Source organism: Sciurus carolinensis, chromosome 2 (genome assembly GCF_902686445.1).
Source record: "Sciurus carolinensis chromosome 2, mSciCar1.2, whole genome shotgun sequence".
In the NCBI taxonomy this organism is placed as follows: Eukaryota; Metazoa; Chordata; class Mammalia; order Rodentia; family Sciuridae; genus Sciurus; species Sciurus carolinensis.
The window spans coordinates 70,485,034-70,511,306 of NC_062214.1; the positions used below are offsets into that span (position 1 = coordinate 70,485,034).

General features: G+C 37.0%; 1 protein-coding gene across 1 annotated transcript in view; it reads right to left on the reverse strand.

Moving 5' to 3' along the window:
• The window catches only part of Trpm1 (transient receptor potential cation channel subfamily M member 1), a 107,578-nt gene that overhangs the window by 6,695 nt on the left and 74,610 nt on the right, over positions 1 to 26,273 (reverse strand). Inside the window, exons 18-25 of the mRNA XM_047540651.1 lie at positions 23,200 to 23,322; positions 22,883 to 23,014; positions 20,024 to 20,152; positions 17,532 to 17,783; positions 15,570 to 15,744; positions 12,815 to 12,959; positions 11,473 to 11,675; positions 10,702 to 10,834 (exon numbers count right to left, since the gene is read on the reverse strand). Coding sequence (XP_047396607.1) covers positions 10,702 to 10,834; positions 11,473 to 11,675; positions 12,815 to 12,959; positions 15,570 to 15,744; positions 17,532 to 17,783; positions 20,024 to 20,152; positions 22,883 to 23,014; positions 23,200 to 23,322 — 1,292 coding nt within the window. The remainder of the gene's footprint in view (positions 1 to 10,701; positions 10,835 to 11,472; positions 11,676 to 12,814; positions 12,960 to 15,569; positions 15,745 to 17,531; positions 17,784 to 20,023; positions 20,153 to 22,882; positions 23,015 to 23,199; positions 23,323 to 26,273) is intronic.

Genomic DNA, 26,273 nt, shown 5'->3' on the forward strand with positions numbered 1-26,273 from the left:
TTTTCTATACCAATTGATGTAATTCCATGGGGTTTTTCCTTTAAATTAACATGGTGGATTATATGAATTATTTTTAATATTGATCTAATCCTTTATTCCTGCAATAAACTACCTGATTGTAGCTGGAAATAACTTGATAGCATTTCATTATGAAGTTTTGTATTCATGCTCATGATGATGAAAACTACATGGGTATATAGTTTTCTTTTATCAACCATCTTCATCTGGTTTTGGTATCAGTATAATGCTGGCTTCAGAAAATAGTTGGGACATGATTATGTCATTTACCATAGATTTTACAGTAGTTGTTCTAAGGTTTACAAAATAGTAACATTTCAAAGTTTACTTAGCCTCATATTTTACTATTTTAATTTGAATGTAAAAACATTACTCCTATGAAGTTCTCTTTGCCATATCCCTTTGTGTTATAGTAGTCATATACTACATGTACATGTATCACCAACCCCATCAAACAATATGACCGTTTTTTTTTTTTTTTTTTTTTTTGCGGTACTGGGGATCGAACTCAGGGCCTTGTGCTTGTGAGGCAAGCACTCTACCAGCTGAGCTATCTCCCCAGCCCCATTTTTCCTTTTTTTTTTTTTTTTTATAATTTTTGAAGTTACTGGAGATTGAATCCAGAGAGTCTCTACCACTAAGCCACACTCCCAGCCCTTTTTGTTTGTTTTGAAACAGGGTCTTACTAAGTTACTGAAGCTGACCTTGAGCTTGTATGTGATCATCCTGCCTCAGCCTCCCAAGTCACTGGGATTACACGTGTGAGCCAATTTTTGTCTTTACCTGGCACCATTTTTGTTTTTGACTACCAAATATACTTTAAAGACCTTAACAAAATATTTTCATTTATATTTATCAATACATTTATTATTTTGAATATTCTTCCTTGTTGTTCCTAATGTTTCATATTTATTTCTGGCATTTACTTCTGTCTGCAGAATTTCCTATAATAATTATTTTAAATCTGCTCGGTAAGCAGTGAAATCTTTGTCTTAGAATGTTTTTATTTTATCTCCATCCTTAAGGATAGTTTTGTTAGATATGGAATTATGGGTTGACAGTTCTCTTCTTTCAGCACTTTAAAAACTTGGTGCCACTTCTTCATGGTTTCTGATGAGAAATCTGCCATCATTCAGATCATTTTTCTCAGGCTGTTGTCTAATTTTTCTTTGTCTTTAGTTTCCAGCAGTTTCTAAGATGTGGGTGTAGATTTCTCTGACTTAATTGTTTAGTGTCTTCTAAATTTCTTTAATCAGCAAGTTTATGTTTTTCAACCAAACTTGGGAAGTTTTTAGTCATTTCTTCAAGTAGTTTTTCTGTACCACACTCGTTTTTTCCTCTTGAAAAAAATATTATATCTTTTGTTATTGTCTTTCAGTTCCCCCACCCCCACCCCAGTCTATTTACTTTGTTTTTCAAATTAGTTAATTTATATTGAAACATCTTCAGCTTACTAACTCTTCTGTCATTTTTGTTTTGCTATTGAGTTTATCCAGTGAATTTTTAAGTTTTAAAATTTTCTTTGATTCTACTTCCCTTTTTTTTTCCTGATACTTTATACTTTCCATTAGTTTCAAGATAATTGTCTTGAAATATTTGTTGAAAAATTGTGTTGAAATATTTTTGTAATAGCGAACTTAAAAGTATTTGTCAGTTAATGCCATCATCTATGTTATCTTGGCATTGACATTTATTGATTGTTTCCTCAGGTGAGTTGAGATTTTCTGGGTTCTTCATATTCCAAATAATATTGTGAATTATATCCTGACTTTGGAATATTTTATCATGTGACTCTGAGTCTTGTTTAATTCCCATGGAGAATATTGATATTTTTGTTTTAGCAAGTAAACAATCTAGTTAGACTCTGCATGTTTCAAAATGCTTTCCAATTTCAGTTCAGTTTTCAAAGACTGTAGTGCTGATAAGACCTCTCCATAGGTATGAAGCCCAGTGGTCAGTCTTGAACCTTAGTAGTGGTTTATTCATTAGTTCAGTTCCAGTGCTTTGTGAATCATTCTTCTTTTTAAATGCAGATTTTTACAATTATAAATATCCTTGTGAGTACTGCTTTTTTTGCATACCAAAAGTTTTTGTATATTGTACTTTCATTTTTGTACACCTTGAGATATTTTCTCTCTTGTGATTTCTTCTTTGATCCACTTGGTATTTAAGAGTGTGTTGTTTGTCATACATTCATGAATTTCCAGTTTCGTTTTGTTATTATTGTTTACTTTCATTGTAGTTGGAACATATATAACTTCAAATATTTCAAAACTTACTGAGACTTGTTTGATGGCCTACCACATGGTTTATTTTGGAAAATGTTCCATATGTTCTTGAGAAGAATATGTGTTTTGCTGTTATTGAGCGGAATATTCTATTGTTGTCTGTTAGGTTAAGTTGGCCAAAGCAGTGTTCAAGTCTTCTGTTTCCTTGATGATCTGTCTAATTTTATCACTAAGGAAAGTGGAGTAGTAGAGTCTCCAACAGTTATTGTAGAACTGTCTACTTCTCCCTTCAGTTGTCAGTTTTTAATTCACATATTAAGAGTCTCTGCTATCAAGTACACGTATGCTTATATTCTGGATAGACTGACTGTTTTATCATTATATAATGCCTTTCTTTGTATCTAGTAACAATATTTAACTTAGAGGCTACCTTTTAATATTAATACAGCCATTGCAACTCTCTTTTGGTTACTGTTTCCATTGAATAATTTTTTTCTTCTTTTTACTTCCTTTCTTCTTTTTACTTTATTTGGAGTGAATCTCTGTAGACAGCATAAAATCACATCATATTTTTATATTCATTAACTGACTTATCTTCAGATTTGTTGATTCCTTATTCTGCTTGCTCAAATCTGCTATTGATCTTCTATACAGAATTTTCCATTTTAGTTATTCTACTTTACAATAACATGGAGTTATGAACTCCAGAACTCACCTTCCCTGTCCTCCCTTTATGCCTTGTCTGGTTCTTTATCCCTGAATTTGCTCCAACATTGTTCACAAATATGCCATCATCATTAAAATTTTTTAAAAAATGAAATTCTCTTAGAACTTGAAACCTCAAATACCAAGGCATTTGATGTCCCTGGTTTCAGAAAACCTACTCTAGAACTTGTAGCTATCTCTGATGAAGCACCAGATAAATAAAAGTCATCTGGGTGCTGCCAAGGACCTAGCCATTGCATATAAATGTGTATTGCTATCTGTATTTAGATATTACTTAATTAGATTAATATGACTATGTTGTTCATTATAGTTTTTGAAAAGTTTTCAAAATAATATTTCTTTTAAAAATGTGCTAATACTGTCTCTTGGATATTTCAAATCATTTTGTCTAATCACATATAATTTTTTTTCTAGGTGACTAGTATTCCATTCAAAGGGACTATTTCCTGGGATGGTGGATACTTCTGTGATGCAAAGTGTTCTTGCTTACCAAATGAATTCTTATCAGATCTACTTCTTGTCATTTCCCTCCAATTTTAGCTCTTGACTTCTGTAACTACTTCTGCATTTGGATTTGCTTGTAAATTATATGACATACCTGCACCAGTTTTTTTTCTTTTGCACATTATGGTAGCACTTAACAGCAACAATTTTCCATATAAGAATACTTTCAAAAAGCGCTTGGAGGCCATTTTTCTAACCACCAAGCACATGATTTCTCAACCAGTAGACCTATAGAACAATTCCTGAGTGCTAGCCTTCTCCATTCTTATATGAAAGGAAACTATAAACAAATGAAATCTTTAAACTGGGCCCAAATTAATCATTTTCTTGCCTTAGAATTGAATTTTAAGTACCACTTGATTTATGTTACTATTTGAACTGCCCTTCACTGATTCACACATGTTCCTACTAAAGTCACTGAAGAGCCCAGAATCTACTTTGTTTAATTAGTCTTGATCAATAATCACTGTGTTCCCCACTCCCTTAGGATTCCTTTTTGTTTCATTCAGAGATTAATATATATGGGTCTTTGGGCTTTTCCATTAATAAGGTGCACCTACTGCCCTAATCAGTTTCAAATCTGGTGTGTGTGTGTGTGTGTGTGTGTGTGTGTGTGTGTGCATGTGTGTGTGTTCACATGTGTATACACTTATTTTGTAACTTTACAAAGTGCAGTATAATGGTACCAGATTAACAATTGGCATTACATACCCTGACTCTTTTTGTCTATTTAGCTTGATTTTCAGAAAAACACCAAGGCTGTTTTTGATTAAGATGTTGCCAACCTCAGGGTCCCTTTTGAGATGTACCCATATTCAAATTGGGGATGAAGTTGCCCCTCCAACTTCAGGCATCTGTCACTGTGAGTCCATTATAAAACAACAGTAATACTTGTAACATGATGATGTTGTGAGAATTAAAGGGAATTGTACCCAGGAAAGTAGTCCATGAACTGCAAACAATATACAAGTGCTAAAGGACACAACTGTGTGAAATCTTTGCAAATCTTCTCTATATCTTGGCATATCTATTACTAAAGGTATTTGATTTTGAGTTTGACACCACTAGCCATTAAAGTAGTTGAATTAAAACACATTTTTGATGAAGAAATTTTAGATAATATTTTCTATTTTGTTGAAATACTAATGCATGCAACAATATGACACTTATGTATGATATGTGGAACTTTTGTAGTAACTTCCAAAAAACTACCTGTGCATGGCATAATTTTACTGGACTGGAATAAAATCTATGTAACTTAAGGTCCAAATTCATGTTCTTATGGTAAGAATTCTTATGCGTTTTTCCAAAGGATAGGACTGAGACATTTGGAGTTCTGTACTAAGCCAGTTATTAAAACTTATTTTATGTGCAGTCATCTTTTCATATAAAACAATCACCCTTTGCCTACATGAGGCATCTCATAAATTATATGGGACCATTTCCTTAATGATAGAGTTAAATGTTCACATAAAAAAAACATGATGTTAGTGGAGTTAGGTCCAGTTCATACTTGAAGAAATTCATGTTTTACCCTTGAGTTCTAAGACTATTCCTACCCTGTAATTTTATTCCAGATCTATAGATCATAACATTGTCTAAACCACTCAAAATTCTATATCCAGCTATTTTAATTTCTATCTACTTCCTTATATAGGACTGTCTTTTAAATTTAGTAATTACAGGGAGAACACCCAGGACAGAACCTTGTGCTGACTTGCAGAGTTTTTATATATAAAAGACCAAGTGAAGACTACGAATTAAAGAACAAGACTCAAGTCTTAAATCTTCTGGCTTTCTCATTCTTTGTAATAAACAAAATACTGAATTGTTATTAAAAGGACATCAAGCTCTATGGGATTCTAGTTCTATGTTGTTATACCTCAGACCTCTTAGTTTTCTAGAATTCAAGTGGTCTATATCATTATCCTTTTCTGGTAATGTTCCACTTTCTAACTGGGTTAGACTCTGTGGTCAGCTACAAGTGGAGCCTTCTTAATATCTCAGGTTCTCTCCCCCTTACTTCTAACACAATAGTGCCTATCCCAAACTCCTCTTCTGTCACTACCAGGACTTCAGAGTTGGACAAGGAAAAAATGGTGCCTGGAGGAGCACAGACCACCCTTCACACTCCATTCCCTGTGGAGTTTTGCATTCTTGCCTTTGGACTATAAAATGTAACTGAAAGTCAAGGGAGCCACAATGACCTGACCCAATACAAAGCCATGTTATTCAATTGCAGTTGGACCTTCAATATTCCTGACAAGCAAGCTTCTTTCCTAGTATATTTCCCCTAAAAGTAATCTCGCTTGACTTGAGTTCTTACTGACTTCATAACCATGATCTTGATTGGATTGAGGGTACTTTTTCCTCCATTCCCATTTTTTTCTTTTTCTGTACCCAGACTTCCCATTGGTTTAATGTTTCTTACCTCCCTCCAACTGTTTATTTCTTTTTGAGGAGGACTGCTTTTGTGGTTGGAGTTTGGGGATCAAGGCAACAGCATGCTTTTATATCTATCTTTGAAAATCAACTGCCAGCTAGGAACTTGGTTTCGACTTTGGCCTGGTCCTGTTGTAAACTTATTGGGAAGACTGACTCTGTCTGTGAGAAGGAGGCTGCAGGGGCCACTGCTGCCTGGGACTGAGTGGGCATGCTCAATTTTGGATGTGTTCTTGACAAGAAGTCAGCCGCACTCTCCAGTATGACTTTCATTACTAATAAAGTGGATTTTTTATCTGTATCTGTCTGCATCTCTCTCTGAATTAGCTCTCGAAGTCAGATGAGGAACAAGATTGTCATTCACTGGGAACATTAAAACTCCATCAGTCCCACTCCATTCCCATCATTCAAGCATCTTTGACTTCTATTAATTTATAAGATGAAAGTGTTCAGCTGAGATCAGCCCCAAATGACTTTCCCATCACTGCATATTTGTCTTTCTATGACCTTCTCTACATCTGAGATATCATCCACCGCCAAAGACTGATCTCTGTTTCCATTCTTCTTCTAGTCACTAGCATGTCTTTTTGTTAGGGTTTCTTCTGCTAGCATCTTCCTTTTCTACTCACAAAGGGAAGAGGATATCAAATAAAAATATTTTGAAGCCACACATTGCTGATCAATCCTTCAGGGAGTATGAGGCCTTAACCAAGATTCATACACAAATCTGGCCCAAAACCACCTAACAGATTTGGGGAGAATAAAAATCTGCTGTGATAGGTTTGGTTAGTCTAAGACCAGGTTCAGCTCCTTTAGTACCTGTCAAAGCTATTTGAAACATAATTTGTGAATTGTATCCTATACATTTTGAAATATCAGACATATATGGAATTTATACAAATGGAAGTAAAAGATATAAAAAATAAATATCAGGCAATATACACCACAAATTCTGAAAATCTAGTCTAATGCACTTACTATAACCAAACATTAGGTTTAGCGCTAAGCTTGCTTGAAGCCACAGAAAAAGAGAAAACACATTGAATAATGTATTTCTCCTTCTTTGAGAAGTTAAACTCTGACTAAGTTTTATTAGGAAAGGTTCTTTGCACCTTAATTGGTCTTGGATCTGTGGGCCTGTGATAAGGGATGCTGAACTGTAAAGAGAATAATGTGTTCAACAGTTGATTTGTAGAAGACACAGAGCGGGCCTTGAATAAGCTCAAACTGGTGATATACATGACCAGTTATTCCCCTGGTCATGAAATAGAATATTCAGGTCAACAAGTTCTGCCTTGGTTGTGCTGGCAGAAGTTATCTATCAAATATTCTCATTCCACCAGCCCTCTTGGTTGTCCAAGCTTGTCCCTGCAACACAGACAATGCCTGCCAATACCAGCCTTCATTTTGGTGTTGCTAATAGTAAGCATTCTTTCTGGCAATTATGCCACAATCCTTTGCATCTTGAAGTTGTTCCTGGTTCCTAACAGGAAAATCAGGGTTTTGAACCCAGAGGAAGCATAGTTGACGCTCTCTTTTTAGATATTCTGGTTGAGGATAGGATAGAAATTTGTATTTGAGTCAGGAAAGACAGACTTTTGAGTCATCCATACATTCATTACAAGCAAACAAACAAATTCATTCCTACTATGTGGAGATGTGCAGGCTCTGGAAATATTGGCAAACAAAATCTGGACATGTTGCCTCTTCATGGAGCTTAGGGACCAAGGATCCTGACCCAGTCTAAGGTGTGATGTGTTTAGAGATGTCTTCCATAAGGAACTGTCATTAGAGCAGAGAACTAAAGGATGAGCAGGGGAAAAGGATGTGCTGTACCAGACAAAAGGAACAGCATGGGCAATGCCCCATGTGCAGGAAGGACTTGCTGCTTTTAGGAAACAAAAGACCAAGACTTGGAATATGGAGCCTAAAAAGGAGAATAGTCTAGAGTAAGGTCAGAGACAAGGCAGGGCCTTGCGGCCCTGAGAACAGACTTCTAAGCAGGGCTGGTGCATGAGAGGCACAGGACCCAGTTTGAGTCTATAGACTACAATGCAGAATGAAAGAGCAGAAAGGAATATGGAGACCTCAGTTAGGGGCAACTGCAGGAATGGAGGTTAAAAATAATGGAAGCTTGTGCTAGTGTGCTGGCAGTAGAGACAGAAGAGTGGGCCCTACATTACCTGCAAGGGGAAGTAAACAGAACTTGATAGTGAGGGACAGGGAGATACCACAATGTCTTGCCAGCTTGTCAGCTAAACTAGCTGAATGGTGGTACCATTCACAGAGCCCACGGCACAGAAAATGTCCAAGTTTGGGAGGAGAACTATGAGTAAGTGGTTCTGAGATCCAGGTGGGTATGCTGGGCAGGGCTTTGGGTTAAATATTGTGCTGCAACTCAATGTTACATTTTAACTCAACACTAAATCATCTCACAAATATCTTACTGGGGGACCAAAATGTTGGGTCCTACAAAATGTTGACATTTTGTGATAAAAGTACTGGTTAAATTGTTAGAATTTTACATGTAATTTCCAAGCAGTAGGAGAAAGCTACAGATTTGGTTCCCACAAAGAATTGCTCAACGTACCCTATATGGAAATGCATTAAGAAAATCCTTGTGAACATATTGGTAAGAATGGGTTATGAGAATTGCTGTCTCAGGTCTGAGAAGGTACTCAGATAATAGGGAAACGGGGAAGGGAACGATGGTGGTGATGCACACACCGCTGAGAGAAGAGCAGGAGAATCATCAAGTGGTGAATGGTGACACAGAAAATAAAACCAACTTAGTATATAAAGAAGACTGAAGAACTAGCAGAAATATTCGAATACTCAAAAGATTGACATTAAAAGTAAGCACAGGTGCTGAAAGTTAGGTACAAATAACTAGTTTTCTTTCCATTCTTCCACCTTATCTCTTGAGCCCCACTTGACCTGGTTACAGGGAAGGAAAGTTCCCTTCTCCCCAAACTTCTTATTGTCTCAGGCATTCACCTGTGAGTCAACCTACACAAGGTCAATAAAGGAAATGGAGGGGCAGGAATGTGTTCCCATCACTCTTGGGGACCTCAGCCAAGGAAAACAGGAAGTAGTATGCTTTTTCATTTCTATTACGTATGCACAGAGCCCCAAGAGAGAAATGCAATTTGGTAGTGATCTGATAACCACATTCTTGAAGCCTTGGTCCAAGAATGGTAAAAATCCAAACAATGCTGTGGGAAGGGAGAAGGTGGAGAGGTAGAGAAAAACAAAACACAATTTCCATTGTAAATGATTGTCTAGGACTAAATTCAAGTTAATATCTAACTAAAACGTCTATTTTAGATTTTCTACAAGGGATAACTTGTTTTATACAGAAATAATTTTTATATATTGAAAGCTTAGCAATTATTGATAAAATATCAAATAAGTGTTTCAAAGTTTCATTGAAAATGTACCTTACCTAAGTCTAAAAGTTGATGTAGGTAACCCTTGAGTTTGACTGGTTGGGTTTGGTTGGATTACAAGGTGACTGGGACCAGGAGAGAAGAGGGGCCAGCTGTCAGGGGCATCTCCCCTCCACAGGGTTAGGACATAAGTCAATTGCCTGGGCACACACCTGGGATACTTCAAAGTGTATCTGTGAATTCTGATGTAAATGTTGGGTCTCTTGATTGGTAATTGCTGAAATATCTTTTTGAAGAACTACCATGTTTTTGTTTTTTTAATATACATATTCATTTGTATCAGGGCACTTTAATTTTGAGTGCTCAAAAATACAAGAATGAACCAGACTCCCCTTAGTCACGTCTCCTTCCACGCTCATTCTACCCATATTGTGAGTTAAACTCATTGGAACTATGTATTATCAATTATGAAGATCTTGAACAAACTTCAATTGCTTTCATTAAGTGGTAAATACTCTTTAAAAAATTATGATTTTAAAGAAAACTTAGTGAGGATTTATTGTTTTTGTCTAATGTTTGATGGTTACTCTTTCCCAATTTAGGGTAAGACTATATCATCAAGCTCAGAAAAATGTCACTCTGTCCCTTCATAACCAGCCTTCATTTACCCATTCATGCATTTACACACCATGAATTCGTTCTTCCAGCATATTAAGCACAATCATGTGGATTATGATGATTCTGCTGGGTACTGAGGAAGTAAAAGTGTTTAGAAGACCCCACTCTAATTTAGAGGCTTCCACCCTCATGGGGAACAGATATCCACTCCCTACCTCATCCCACCCAGGTCCCAATCTCATGGGAGCACAGAGGTGGAATTCTTTACCTTTACCCTGCGAGGTTAGGAAGGGTGTTTCAAAGAGAGCAGCAGGCAGCCAGGCAGGATGAGGATGTCAATCCCTAGGGAGGACTATGCTGGGCAAAAGGAACAACCTGTACAGGTGCAGGGAGAAAGAGGGCTTCTTCTAGCTTATAGTTCACTCCACTAATGCAGGACTTAAAAAAAAAATAAATAAATAAATAAAACAAACACCTAAATGTGTAAACGCCCCCACTTGGGAAGGGTTTTTTTGGGTCTATTTGCAATAAATGTTATCATTTACTTCCGTGTATAATCCACAGTAATCACCTGATAACTTTCACACTATTTCTGGGCGAAGACTTTTTTTTTTTTTTTTTTTTTTTTTTTGGGTGCGGTGCTGGGGATTGAACTTTTTAAAACCCAAAACTAAATCAACAGCAGAACGCGGAGTGAATGTTGAAATGAGCTTTCCCAACCCCCCTCGCGGGAGGTGCGGGAGTCTGCAAACCCTGGGCCCACCGCCTGCGCGCACCTCTCGCAAGTGACCCGGATGCGCTCATCGCTGGACGACTGCTGCTCGTCCTCCTTCTCCTGGAAGTGCTCCTGCACACACTGTTCCTCGAACTCGTGCAGTCTCTTCAGTTCCTCCTCGCTGAGGAAGAGCTCTGCATAAAGGAAGAAGTGTCGGCCACGTGAAAACCAAGCCAGCTCTCTGAAGAATCATTTTAGTTGTGCAATTGCGAATTTCACAGCACAACTTTAATTAAGCTCCCTTGTAGGTCGTTCTCGGACTCCTCCAATTGGTTATTAGCTAAGGGGGTGGGGCTGTCATGTATAGTAATGGTCTTTCTATTGGAGTAAAATAACTTTTTAGTTAAAAAAATAAAAAGAAAGAAAAAAAACAGCTCAGATTACATCTGTTAAGAAAGAGAAACCAAGTAATATGTCTCAGTAAACCTTTTGCATGTATTTTATGAAGTCAAGTATAGAGCATTATTTTCTCATCATCTTTAGATACAACAAATTAAAACATTTTGAAAGGAACACTGAATGCATATAGAACAGATATTTTTGAAAATTCAGCTTCTTGTCTCCATGAGAAGGCTTTCAGCAATATTAATTATTAATAAATGAACAACGCTAGAAAAAATATCAACACAAAACAAGAAGCATTCTGAAAAACACAGTAGTTGGATTGTTCGTTTTTCACACATGTAAATAGTGAGATTTTCTATGTTGGTGTCCAACGGAAGCAATTTTAAAAAAATAAACCCCAAATAGAAATGAAGAGTCCTGAACTCACTTAGTCCACGGTCCCGTTCTTCCTGGTCCCTTTCTCTTTTTTTCCTGCAGTGACCACTGAGACGCATAATGATTATGTAGATATGGCTTAAAATGATCATTGGAGGGGGCAGGACAGGCCTGTCATGAAATGTCATTATCAGCTGATATCGCTGGAACTTCCACACTTGGTTGGATATTGACTTTACTTCAAAGAAGGTATTGCTTTAAAAAGAAAACATGTTACAGTTGCTTATATTACTTTTTATTGTGATTTCCCAAAACAGTTTACTGACATTGAAATTAAAATACACAATGAAATGGTCTTTTAGTGTCAGTTGGTACTGATTCTTTGATTACCTAATTTTTTGGTTTATCTATCATTGTGTATTATCTACACTCAATGATATTTTACTCACATAGATAATTAAGAATTCAGTGTATCAAATTGCTATCCTCTGTTTTCTTGAAAAAAACCACAACATAATCTATGCTCAGGAAATTTTAAGAAATATAATTTTGAGAAATATGAACTCAATTCAGTCAAACAACTAGAGGACTACTTTCATTTGTTGGTAATGGAATCAATTATTGAACTTCATTTGATTAAAGGCATATTATTTTGGATGTGGGGTAGGTACAAACTTTATCTTGTTTTAGCTTCTAACAGGAGACCATAAGCACATGATTGTGTTGTCTTCCAATACTGGATCTTTAGAAAAGCCAGTTACTGTCCTATGACCTTAGTTTTCTCATCTCTCAAGCCAAGCATTAGAATCAGATTCTCTTCTGTTCAGTTCTAAGATTTAAATTTCCATGAAGTATTTTTCCCTCATATTTTTCATCTTAGAAGTGAAAATATTTTTTTCAACACTCACTAAGCATTGTCAACATACTCATCATATCATGCCAAATGGGCAAGTTTTATAAGAAGCTTGATTCAATAACTTAAACCATTTTTTCTTAGACCATTTTATTTACTATTCTGTAAATAATAGAAAAGATATATATAATATTATAGTAATTGCAGCAGTGTCTAAAATTAATATTGCTTTCTGTGTCTCTTATAATGAATGAAAAGCACCACTTGATCAAATCTCTCAGGGAACTTTTGCCTAAGAAAACATTTTCACTAGATTAAAATACTAACCAAGATTAAATTTAAATGTATTTAAGTGTCAACTCTTGATTTATGAATACATTAGACTGATTAAATTTGAATCAAAAGACTGCAACCATTCTTCCATGTGAAAGCCCTAATGAGCTTCTCTGCAAATACTTGGTACATGGGAGATTTCTGAGATTAAACCAGAAATTTATAAGGCAATAAATGTAAGGGTATGGTCATCAGTCATGATACATACTTGAAAACAGCGATCAGCAGGTTGACCAGCAGGATGTTAGCTACCAGTAGGTAACATGCCATGAGAGCGGGTGTGAGCCAGGCTCCTGGGATGCAAGGGGGGAGCCTCTTGCCATCCTCATCATAGAGGTTTTCACCACAAGGAGCTGAAAGAAATGTTTGTGTTTTGTGCTTGCTTTATAATATAATAAAAAGTGTAAATATCCATTACATGTAATTAAAAAAACTATTTCCTTTTAAATATAATTTTTCTTATTTCATGTACATTTTCTGAGTGAAATATAACATAGAAAGAAGGTAAGAAAATTCATATCTGCACTGATAGTCAATTTTAGTTTGTCATATTTATAAACATTTTCCCATTTATTGTTTTTCATACGCAAACGTTCTTAATGATTAAACAGACGAATATATGATGTCTTCCAAATTGTTGTCTCCTAGAAAGTTATCGTATCTTCTAATTACTTAACTTTAAGTTTATGTTGTTTTCTGGTTCTTTTCTTGATTATATTTGTACATTAACTTTGAAAATAATTTCATTCTAGAATGTGGTATAGGGATCCCACTACTCTCTCAAATCAACTGTTCTGGGACCACATTTGAAAAATAATCTTTTCTTCCTGTGCTCATTTGAAATGTCACCTTTATCACAGGAGATCTGTTTCCCAGAAGGGAAAAACAGGATAATCCCAATGTTGAACTTTTACCTGTTTTTTTTTTATTTACAGTTTAAAAAATCATTAACATCAGAAAACTGAAGATGTATCATCAGCTTCTTCAGAAAACTGAAGAATATCAGTACTCAGATAATGAAAAAGTTGTTTAGTAAACACATTTAATGAATTCAGATCATCAATTGCATGCAAACTTACGATTAATTTCCATGGCGTAGACTATACAATGATTGGAAAGCAGGAGTTTGTTTTGTTTTTTGTTGTGACAGGAGGGAAGGAAAGAAAACAAGATGATAGTTGAGAGAAAAGTAAAGCAAATGATTTAATTGCATAAGAACTGTTTTGCTGTCAAGAAATGCAGATATTTCATGCTTGGAAATTACAGATTTACACTTGGAAATTGTTCTGTTTAGAAAAAATTGTACACATTATTAATTCTTAGAAATATATTTCAATAATATTTATTTTACCATATGTTATATGCAACAGCAAAAGTTCGCTAGTTAAAAATACTGTGAAAAAGACATGATGTTACTGGCAGATGATCATTTTAGCTGACTGGTTTACCAATCAAGCACTCCCTCTATTCCAATATAAGCACCTCATAAGCACAAATAAATACAAAATTATTATGTAATGGATCAAATATTGAAAAAAACTTGTATTTAATAGTATTCTGAAAATAATATATCTCTAAATTTACTCCTTTATCTCCACTCATTCCCCAATTTAATTTTTAAAAATGAACAATGAAAATATTGCAACTTGTGTCTGAAGTCCAGAAAGTTTTAAGAAATATGCACTTTTACTTATACTAATAATCTTTCAAAACTAAATGGATTTTTATCTTCTGATACATCTAATAGTTGGCTTTGTAATACTTGAAGTGATAGTGTGTTCAGAATCATGTTATACAAGCTAGAAAGAATATACCGAGCCAAGCTGTTATCCATCTAACATAGTGCAATAGATATGTCGATGACCCTGTGTTTCACATAAGAGGCAGATATCTGAAACCTTTTGTTCACAAACAGCAAAACTCCAAAAGCAGCAGACATACTATTATATTACTTCATGATAAAACACAACATGCAGATGAAAACATTGGTACTGACATGAGAATGAGACTGAAGCACCTTGTTCACTAGTGGAGACTTAACTGTCCTGGTGAAATTGGTATAGGAACATTTGAATTTTATGTCCCCAAAATTCAGGAAACACTGACTTACCAACTTGGCCTACAGAGGCACTGGGATCTATATTTCTCAGAAGTCTGTGCAGAATTGTGATTCATTTCCTCTGCTACCATTCAGGTTATGTGTTTTTTTTTTTAATGTTTTTTTTTTTGTTGTTGTTGTTGTTGTTGTCAATGAGACTTTATTTAATTTATTTATATGCAGTGCTGAGAATTGAACCCAGTGCCTCACATGTTAGGCAAGTGTTCTGCCACCGAGCCACAAACCCAGCTCCAGGTTATTGTTGACAATAAAAAAAAATAGCACTCCTGTATGTATGCATTTAGCCATCACATTGTACTCCATAAATATGTAAAATAAGTTGCCAGTTTTAAAAAAAACAAATTCATTAAAAAGTTAAAAAAACAAGACTAGTACTGAAGAAGAAATGGATAGCTATGTAAAAAATGGGCTTTAATTGCTGGATGAAGAGAATGACGAGAGGCGTCAGTTACCCTGCCATGCCTGTGGGTTCTAGAATTCTACTGAAATAAAACTACCAGCTTTATCCTGGAGGGGAAGGCATTGGGGTGGAAGAAAACCTAGGATATTGGCATTGGAATCATATTCATGTAACACAATGTCTTTCAGGGCTGTCTTTCCCTTGAAGTAAGTGAGAATATTTCAGAAGTCTAGTGAATGTTTTTTAGAATAAAAGAAATTATTTAGGTCACAAAAATCTATATTCCACAATGTGTAATTATTTTTTTCATAAAATAATTTGATGCCTATGGCAGAATTAAAAATTACTTTATTTCCAAATTAATACATGCTTTTCCATTAATTTGGAACTGATCATCTGCCTCAGAAGCAGGGAAGAGAATCTTACTATGAATTCTATTCTTACGGTCTATCTGGTCCGCAAACACCTCTCCATAGATCATCCAATAGGGCATGTAGAAGATGTTTCGGGCCAGTTTCCAAGAAGGTTTCTCCTCTGGGTGCAAAATGGCTTGACGGGCTACTCCAAAACTCATCAACACGACCAGCATGATGACCACAAAGTAGAGCATGTCAATCATCTGAGTAGGGAGAATATATGGTTTATTACTGCCTTGACTCATGGGCCAAGTTCATACTTGTCCACTAAATTGATCTCTCCAAAGACTTAATTAGAATGAAAAAATTCTCTTTCCCTTCTTTCCTTCCCAATCATGAGCTACTTGTCTTTTCTATTTCATGCAATGTATACATCTTCCTCTAGAATATTAACATCCCCGTCTGCTCCTATTCCTTCTGGCTTCTCCTCTGTTGTTGCTCATTGATACAGTTTGGATCTAGCATGTCCAAAAAAGGCTCATGTCATAAAGACTTGGTCCCCAGTGTGGCATTTTTAGGAAATGGTGGAGCTTTTAGCAGGTGGGGCCAAATGGGAGGGAGTTAGGTCATTGGGGGCATGCCCTTGAAGAGGATATTGGGACCCAGCCTGCTTTCTTTCTCTTTTTTGCCCTCTGGCTTGTGACAGAAGTAGGTTTGTCCCACCATGTTTTTGTGCCATGATATGCTGCCTTGTCCCAGACCCAAAGCAACTGGGCCAATCAATTGTGAGACTGTGAGTCAAAATAAACCCTTTCATTTATAGGATGTATTTTGTTATAGTGATGGAAAAATGACTAATACACCCATAAATAGATATTCTTATAGTAACTACAACTGAAAATGGGAAGAATTGCAAAAAGATGGAAGTTTGTGAGAGAAAATAAGGAGTAAAAGGAAGATATACATAAGTAGATAAAAGGATCATTGAGAAATAAATTGAGAATATACACCAATATTTATTCATTCATTATACAAATGATGAGTGGTTACAGTGGAAAATGCTCTGTTTACTGTGGATACTAAAATGGTAGAAATTCTAGTTTTGAACATCCCCCAGGATGAGGGCCCTTACTGAAATTGTCTAAAAGCCACTCCCCCTATAAAGAGTTATTCCTACGTTTGGAAGTTTTCCTTTCTTTTGGTACGCGTGTATTTAGGCTATTTCGGTAATGTAAAAATAGCCAGCTGGTTCACATTTAGTTTCACATTCTATGACTTGTTCTGGAGTAAATTTCACCATAAATTTGCCTTGGCCTAAACACATGAAGAGCCTGTGTCTATTCCATGCTAGCCATGAGCTGGAGATGGTCTGGAGTACAGGTGGGGAAATGACCCTGTGTCCCTTTTATATCTGACTTCTATTATAGATTAGGAGTTTGTCAATCAGATTTTTGCCATAAAAATATTCTGAAGTAGACAAAATCTCATAGAATATCAAATCTAGGTCCCTATAATAAAGAATGCTGAAAACATGTTTCCAGTCATCAAGGTGTAGAGTAAATATTTTGAGATACCTATCTTGCTATTGAATTCTGTTTGCATCAAAACCAGATGCTCTCTTAGGCTCTGCAAAGGTGAAGCAAACTGTTTTTAAAAGAGAAGAATATTTTCTTCTATTTTTACTGTCAAAATGCAATCATTAATAATAAATAATAAGTAATTTTTTAAATGAAAGGAATTGGTCATGCAATCAAGTAAATATTTTATGAAAGAAGATGGTATGCATTGAATGCTTGATATATATTGAGAGATGCATGCATATATATGTAGATGAATGTACAGTAGGTCCTCAGCTCATTTTTCACTGGATTTTACTAAGTAATCAACATGTAGGAGAACTGTGTATTTTAAAGCAAAGGACATTTCCTGTAAGAAACCAACTGCAAAGGGAAGTCCAGAAGAAACTGAAGGAAACCACACCCAAGGCCCGGTCTAGTGTCCTAACCACAGTCAAAATATCCCTGGTTACTCATGTGGAATCATTACTAACCATCTTTCCAATCATCATCACGTAGGGCCCCAGATACTTGTTGACACCAAAGATGTCCAAGACACGGATGTACCAGAGGATGATGTCCACACAGTAGATGACTCGACCATAGCCCATGTACGGCTGGTTCTGTAGGCGAAGGATTGCTCCAATCATGAACATGGAAATGGCCACAAGATCGGTGATGTTCCAGTACTCCTGAAGCCACACTTTTATTTTCTGGCTGAGTTTGCCTGGTTCTGACATGAGGATCTGAAAACAAACCCCAAAGAACAATAAACTGAGAATGCACTACTGGAAACTTTGTCTTCTTTAGAATCTTGGAAAGATAAGATTGGTGGTACATTCCAGGGCATCTGGTCTCTTTCCTGCTCAAGACCTTGGAACACTAATCTTCTCAGGCAAACAGATATCTAGAAAGGGAAATTCCATGGAATCCTCTGTATTCATAGATTCAGGGTTTCATAAACTTTCAGGAAATGCCTTCCAAATTATCTCCTTCTGGCTGTAATTAAAGCAGCTGCCTTTTGATTTCTTTGCTAATTATTGGACACATGCCTGTTGGCTCACATTCCAGACTTATACAGGAGGAAAAGTCTAGAGCAGGAATGAATCCTATGTGATTGCATGGTGGGATGGTGTGTGCGTGTGTGTGTGTGTGTGTGTGTGTGTGAAAGAGAGAGAGAGAGAGAAATAGAGAGAGAGAGAGAGAGAGAGAGAGAGAGAGAGAGAGAGAGAGAGAGAGGCGGGATCCACATGGGCAGAATGAAGCTAGGAAATGGTTGATTTGCCAAAATTCCTTTGCAATACAAGAAGGCAGGGGAAAGTTGAACCAGATTTTCTCCCACTTGAGATATTATCCTCTCAAAATCACTACTGATTAAAAGGAAACTTCCACCTAGTAAAATGGAAAATTTTAACAAGCAGCATTCATGGGCAGTGATGCTGCAGTAGGCAGGAGGGCTGCCATGTGGGGATACCCTTTAGTTCTGTGGGTAGAGTACAGGGTCTCAGGCCTAGGATGGGGTGATGGCTGTCAATCCACCAACACAGACAAGATTCACTAGTCGAATAAATCTTTTGTACTGGCTAATGGCTGCCTCTCTTTCCTATAACTGGAGGGCAGGCTCCTGGGATAAATTGTCTTAGTGCATGGCTGATGCTCAGCAGGATCACAATTACACTAGAGGCAGTTAAGGCAGGCCACTTGGGAAGTCCCAGTTGTAGCACACGCAGAAATTTAATGGAGCCCAGCTAGAAAAGAAAGAGTAGTTGTAGAAAACTGATTGTACAGTTTTGGATTCAGCACTCGTTTAGTTTCTCATTAGACATATGACATCAAACTCACCCTACCTGGATAAGGTTACCCTGTCATATTTGACAGTTCAGTGAAAGGGCCAACAATTACCATAAAATAATAGTGTTGGTTCTGTACTATTTGGCAAAAGGTTAAGAAATCATGTTTTTTCAGTTTAAGTTCATGTTTTGCTTGGATTCAAACTTCCTCTTTTGAAATGCATATAGTGAATTCAAACTTGTGGATGATATTAGAAAGAAAAGTACCTGGTCCACATTTCCTCTGCCGTCTGCAGAAGTTGCCTTCTTGGCATTTCATTTTAATTTTAAGTTCTCTGTTATGTAAGATTCACATGTAAGATGGTATCTGTTCTATTTTAACACTTAATTGAAAATCTTATCCCCTTTGCAACAGATACTCTGGGCCCTACCCAGATCTCCTGGAGCTTTTCGCCAGGTGGATGTGATCATCCCATCTGCTACAGGTGCTGCTGTTGGGCCCACACCTGCCCTGTTCTGGGAGGTTTGTCCTTGGGCAATTGAAACTGCCTTTTTGGTGGGTGCCAAAGTCAGATTGATGTGCATATGAAACTCCACTCCCTTTTCTCAAGGTGGAACATATTCTGCAATGTCCAATCACTCTGATCCCTTGCAGGATTAAGCTGGGGACAGATTCTACCTGAAACCACAGTTCTCTCAGCTCCTTTTCCTCCTCTGGCCTGTTTTCCTTGTTCTCTCTTGCTGAGAACCCTGCTTTTATACATTCTTGTACTAGAATCCAAGTGTGTCCCATGCAAGGACACAGTGTGATCCAAAGTCTCAAATTCTGACAAAAATGTCATCTCCTGAATCCCTTTATGTTTGGTTTGAGGTGACAGAAAATGAAGCCACAATGTGTACCTAGTGTACTAATCGGTTTATCTCAAGTGGCTGGCAGCATTAGCTGTTGCTTTCAGATCTGTTTTTATTATTTAATATCATTTTTTTTTACCTTGTATTTTTGATTCACAAGTTCAAATTCATTTGGAAGGAGATGGCATACACATCTAAAACAAGTGAATGGAATGAATGCAGGATGATGACACCTCACAAGAAAAGAACAAAGGTACCCATCATTTGCATGAAATGTTTTTGCAATAAAACTTAAAATTGGAGCCAGTACATAGCAGGGCAGGACAAGCCTTCGGAGTAATCACCTCTCGTATTTTCTCTAATGCCAGGCTCACAATGTAGGAGATGACAATCCACTCCTGGAGAGAGGGCCAGCCATCCATCCGCACCAGGATGACATAGTTAAACAGAAGTAAGTAACCCAAGTATGAAATCTGGAAGAAAGAAAAGCGATTAGCAGTGTTTCAGGAGAGAACCTCAGAATCAGGTTTTAAAATATTTTTTGCATGGCATGTCTTCTAAAATGAATTTTCATTTCTAATTGGACTGAGTTATTTAGAGGATATCCCCTGGTGAGTACAGATAGAGAACTTTGAGATAGGCATTTTATGCTTCAGCATAATATGGGCAATGACATTTCATTTTCTACATGACAATATATTTATTGGTGCTGTCATCCTCATGGGGAAATTATGAAGTTGCAATAATAATGACATACAGGGAAACTTTGAATAGTTTACTGGTGCCTCTCCTACATTCTTGGAAATTGGAAAATGTTACTTACTCCTGCCTATCTCACAAATTTTCTTCTTGAATCTCTCCACTATTTTTTCCATATTTTTGTTGGTACATTATAGTGGTACATAATGGTAGGATTTATTGTTATGTATTTTGTACATGCACACAATATAACAATATAATTTGGTCAATATCATTCCCCAGAATTTCCCCTTTTCCTCTCCTCCTCCACCCGCCTGGTCTCTCTCCTCTGCTCTACCAATCTCCCTTCATGAAACTCTCCACTGTTGACAGGCAGGGCAAGAAATTAGAAGGGAAGACCTGTGAAGAGATCATCCTTCCAGGCCCATGGAGTTGACTGACCTAAAAGTCCCCTTGGCTGCTAGTAACAAATCTAGTAGCCACCAGAGGTTCTCTATCTTTTATTGACCAGAAAAGAAGTAGAGTTGGAGATGGGGTAAGACAAGGTATGTGAAGTGAGGTATGGGGTGGAAATAGTTTACCTGATGCTGATTTTCCCAGACTGATTCACCACCAAGCTGTGAAAACTTCAGCTTTGAGACCCCTCACTGTCACAGACCCTTTCTGAAGTCTTGCTAGAGGAGTCTGGCATTTGTGTATTTATGATTTTGCAGTATTTCACCCACAAGATCTTCTTCTCTTGGTTGGATAAACTTTACCAGGATGTAGGTAAAAATCCCCTGTGTTTACAGGGCTGTGGTTTGTCCCTACCAAAACTCATGTTGATCTTTGATTTCCAATGTAAAGGTGTTGAGAGGTGGTGGGGCCTAGTGACAGGTTTTTAGGCCATGGGGAGCCCTTACGAATAGATTAATGCCATTTCTTAGGGGGACTAAGTCCTTGCTCTAGTGGGACTAGGTTACTTCTTTCAGGAATGGATTCGTTTTGGTGAGAATGGGTTGTTATAAAGTAGGTCGACTCCTTCGCCCTTCCCTCTCTCTTGCATCTGGCTGCTTGCCCTTCAAGTTTACATTATGATTTGAACTGCTGTGAGACTCTCATCAGAGGAGCATCATGCCATTGCCATGCTCTTGGACTTCTAGAACTGTAAGCCAAAACAATCTCTTTCCCTTATAAATTGCCCAGTCTCAAGTGCTTTGTTACAGCAATAGAAAACAAAGACAAATATTTCCTCCTTGCAGGAGGATTAGAGTCAAAGTTCTCAATCTTTGGACTGTATTAGAATTCCCAGGAAACTGTACATCTCTCCCACATCCAGAGATAGTATCCGAACTGTCTAGATGAGGCCCAAGGTTGAAAAAGTCTGTACTGGAGCTATCAGACTCCTGGCCTTGCCCTCCCTCAGGGTAGCTGTGCCTGAGCAGTCCTTCAGGTTGTACATACCTCAGGTTCTCACCTGATTCTGACCAGAATAAGAGGGGAGCCTTGGCTTTAGCTGTATGGGGCTTCCAAGAGGTTGGTTGTCCAGACCCTTTGTTGACTTCTAAGGCACCCCCACATCTCTCCTCTGCCCCCTGCTCACCTTTATCACTTGCCCCACCCCCTTGTCCTATCACCTGTTCCTGACCCAATGACTAATGGAATCATAGTGTCATGGCCTCATTGGTGTGCAATGTGGCTTGATGCTTGGGATTTCACGAAAAATACTGCCCTTCCTCCAGACTGACATGGGTACCCAAGCCACAGTGTGTCTGGTCAACCCTGTTGGGACTGCCTGCAGATAGCCAGTTTCACTCAACTGGAAGGAGTTGCTTCCTTCTACCCCCACTTCCTCTTCTGCTCTTGTTTGTAGAAGGCCACACTCAGAGCAGTGGAGACCTGGACGCTAGATAGTATGCCACCAAGCGGGTGAGTTTGGTGAACACTTTAGCACAGAAAGGTCTTGATTTGCTTCCCTATCCAGCAGTTTATGATCTAGGCTCAGCCATACCCTTTTAACAATCCCACCAGTTCAATGAAAAATGGGATCTGTGAGTTTAAGTCCCTAGTCATCTTTGTTCATTCAAAAATAAAATTATATTTTCCTACGTTTCTATTATTAAAGGTATTTTTTAAAGTATTCATTTTGAGCAAATAGAACATGATTAATTTGTTTTGTTTTATTTTATTTATTTATTTATTGTGGTGCCAGGGATTGAATTCAGGGTCTTGCACATGCCAGGTGAGCACTCTACCACTGAGTCAAATCCATAGCTTGTCTATTTTGCTTTATGAAATGTTATATTTTGGTCAAGGTTGATAATTTTCTTACATATATAAAATATATATGACAGGATATCTAGATCCAATTTTAGTTAAAGCTCTCAATTAGAGTTCATTTCAGTTCAGTAAATTTTTAGACAATTTTAAGCCCTTGAAGGTTTTTTGTTTTGTTTTGTTTTGTTTCCAACATATGTCATTGTTCAAAACAGGCTAAAAGGCAAATGCGAAGGAGGAGGCCTTACTGTGTAAAACCAGAACTTGACAATGGGAGCGTTATAGAATTCACAGATCTTTGTTCCAATAGGAATACTTTTTTGCTTTTTGTGTGCATTCTCCTCGTCCCCCTTTCTTGAGCCAGCATCTGCATTTGCATCCTGGAAAACAGAGCACAGCATATGGCAGGTAGCAGGCTAAGTGGGAAATGAAACAAATCGCAGCGCACGGGCACCCTTTAAAAGAAAGAATCTAAAACACCCCTAGTCTGTAAGGTTTCTAGTCCATGGTAACAGAAATATCAAGAATCATTAAAATGACTGAATTGATCAAGGGTATCACTGACCATATTCTCATCTTCTTTTTCTTTGCCATCTTCATTTTCCTTGGATGTTTGGTATGAGAAATCATCATACGTGCGGAATTCCAAAAACAAGATAGTGGGGGGAAAAAGAATTCCCATGATAACCTATGAATGATGAGAAATGAATCCACTATAAGCTTTGGAAATTCTAGAATAATTTCCCAGTACAGAAGTCCCTCAGAGTCCATGGGGGATTGGTTCCCACACAGAAACCAAAACCCAAAGATGCTCAAATGACTTACAAGAAATGGTATATTATGCATGGAACCTATGCACCTCCTCCTCCTCCATACCTTTCATCAACTCTATGACTTATAATACCTAATACAATGATAGTGTTATGTAAACAGTTGGCTTGTTGTATTTTATAGGAAATAATGACAAGAAAAAACTCTGTGTATGTTCAGTGAAGTCAAATTTTTTCTTCAGATATTTTCAATCTGCTGTTTGATGGAAAACTTTCACGTTGGGTAAGGAGGACTGATCTTATAGTTAAAATTTTAAAATTATAACCTTCAACATTAGTCAAAAATTTAGGAGCCCTGGATTATATTTATCTCTGCTCCAGAGTTCTATGCCTTTCTGTGTGTTGTACATTGGTAGAATTATAGACAGTGAAAATTTTAATACTATTCACTAAATTTTAGATTCATAGTAAGCAGCAATATGTGTAATCCTGACTTTAAAAAAGCAAAGTTCTTAATTAAATTTCAGAGCAAATAAATCAAGCTTGGATGTAGCTTAGTGGTGGAGTAGTTACCTGGTATGCATGAGGCCCTAGGTTTAATCCCCAGTACTGCATCAAACAACTAAGGTAAGCAAATCCTTAAATTAAAATATAATAGTATAAATAAATAAAATATACTAATAACTGATGAAGTAGACCATAAATATTTTATATAAATAACTTCAACATAAATGGGAATATGTGAACAAAGTTGGAAGGCTAATGTGATTCACGGAATAGGACTTAAATGAGCTCATCCTGGACAAGAGGATGCCCTGGACCACAGAGAGAAAACTTGTTGGCGTTTGGATCAGTGCTTTTCTACACTCTACCAATTGCTCAAATCATTCCAAATTTCAATTTGAATCATATAGAACCTTTTAAATTTGTGTGCATTTTTTTGGTTTTACCTGGATTTTAGATTCTCCTTCTATTTTCTTGTTAAGACTATAAATAAGTTTTTGTTTCCTTAACCTATAACCCTGATACTTTGTGACTCCTTAGTCAATCGATCTATTTATTGGGGTCATTTCTATTTTTCTTATTTTTTTTTATTTTTGATTTTTTTGTCCATACTGGGGATTGAACCTGGGGCACTTTACCACTAAACTATCCCCAGTCCCCGCCCCCCTTTTTTTCTTTTTCGGGTACCAGGGACTGAATCAGGGGCACTCAACCACTGAGCCACATCCCAGCACTATTTTGTATTTTCCTTAGAGACGGGGTCTCACTGAGTTGCTTAGTGTTTTTCCATTGCTGGGGCTGGCTTTAAAATCATGATCCTCCTACCTCAGCCTCCCGAGCCGCTGGGATTAAAGGCGAATGCCACTATGCCTGACTATTCTTGAATACTTTCTTCTTTTGTCCCACTGATCCCTTGTATTTATTTAATCTGACTGCCTTTCTTTCTGCTGCGTAGGTTTAATATGCGGATTTGTAAAATGCCGGACTCGTTTCTTCCATTTCACATTGCTTTCTTATATATTGTTTTAGTCAGCTTTTCTGCTGAAGTGACCAAAAATCCTGACAAGAACAATTGTAAAGGAGGAAAATTTTATTTGATGCTCACAGTTTCAGAGGTCTCAATCCATAGACCGTGGGCTCCATTGCTCTGGGCCTGAGATGGGCAGAACATCATGGCAGAGAGTGTGGTGGAGAAAAGCAGGTCAGGACACGGCCACCAAGAAGCAGAGGGAGAGCCCTGGCTCACTAGGTATAAAATGTGTATCCCAAAGCAATGCCCACAGTGACCAGTCTCCTTCAGCCACATCCTACCTGTCCACAGTTGCTGCCCAGCTAATCCATTCAAGTGGATTAATGTACTGATTAGGATAAAGCTCTCAAACTCAATCATTTCATCTCTAAACTCTCATGTCTCACGTATGAACTTTTATAAGAGACCTCATATCTAAATCATAACAAATATTTATCTTTTTTTCTAGAATACCAATTGAAGTAATTTTTCTGAATGAGTATGTATATAGTGTGAATCATTTCCTTTTTAAAATAGATATTCTGTTCTCATCTATTAATTTATTTTTGCAGTGTTGGGAACTAAACCCAGGGTCTCATGCATGTTCAGTGAGCACTCTACCACTGAACTACCATCTGTGGCCCCTTTCATATGTTTTAAATAGCTAGACCAGATTTTTAAAAAATTCCAGGTTCTGAATATTTCACCATCAGAACTGTCAAGGTCTCATTTCACTGTCACTTTCTAAAGTTCAGTATGATTGGTGAAAATTGTGATGGCAATCTGATAGTCATAACTTTCTTTGTGACCTGTTTCTTTGAAACCTTTAGGATACCTTTATTTTTGGTATTACCAAAACTACTTATTTATTAATATTCAAAGTTATATGTAATATCAGCTCAGCATAGTATATAGAAATATACAGGCGTGACATTCATATTTCTAAGAAGCAGAACACCTTCCATTTACCAGAACCATGCTCCACAGTATAACATAAAGGTTGAGCACCCTTAATTGAAAAATCTAAAATCTGAAATGATTCAAAATTTGAAACTTTTTGAGTGCTGACCTGATAACATAAGTGGAAAATCCCTCACCTGACCTCATGTCATAGTCAAAATGCAGGTGTACTGACAAAAAGCATCTTTCTGTGTATAAGGTGCATGTGAAACATAAATGAATTTTGTATTTAGACTTTGGTCCCATTCCCAAGCTATCTATGTATATATATATATTCCAAAATCTAAACAACAACAACAAAAAATCTGAAACACTTCTTGTCCCAAGCATTTTGGATACAGGATACGGAACTTGTATTTTTTTTTTTATTTATTCTTATAGAAATCCCATAAAATA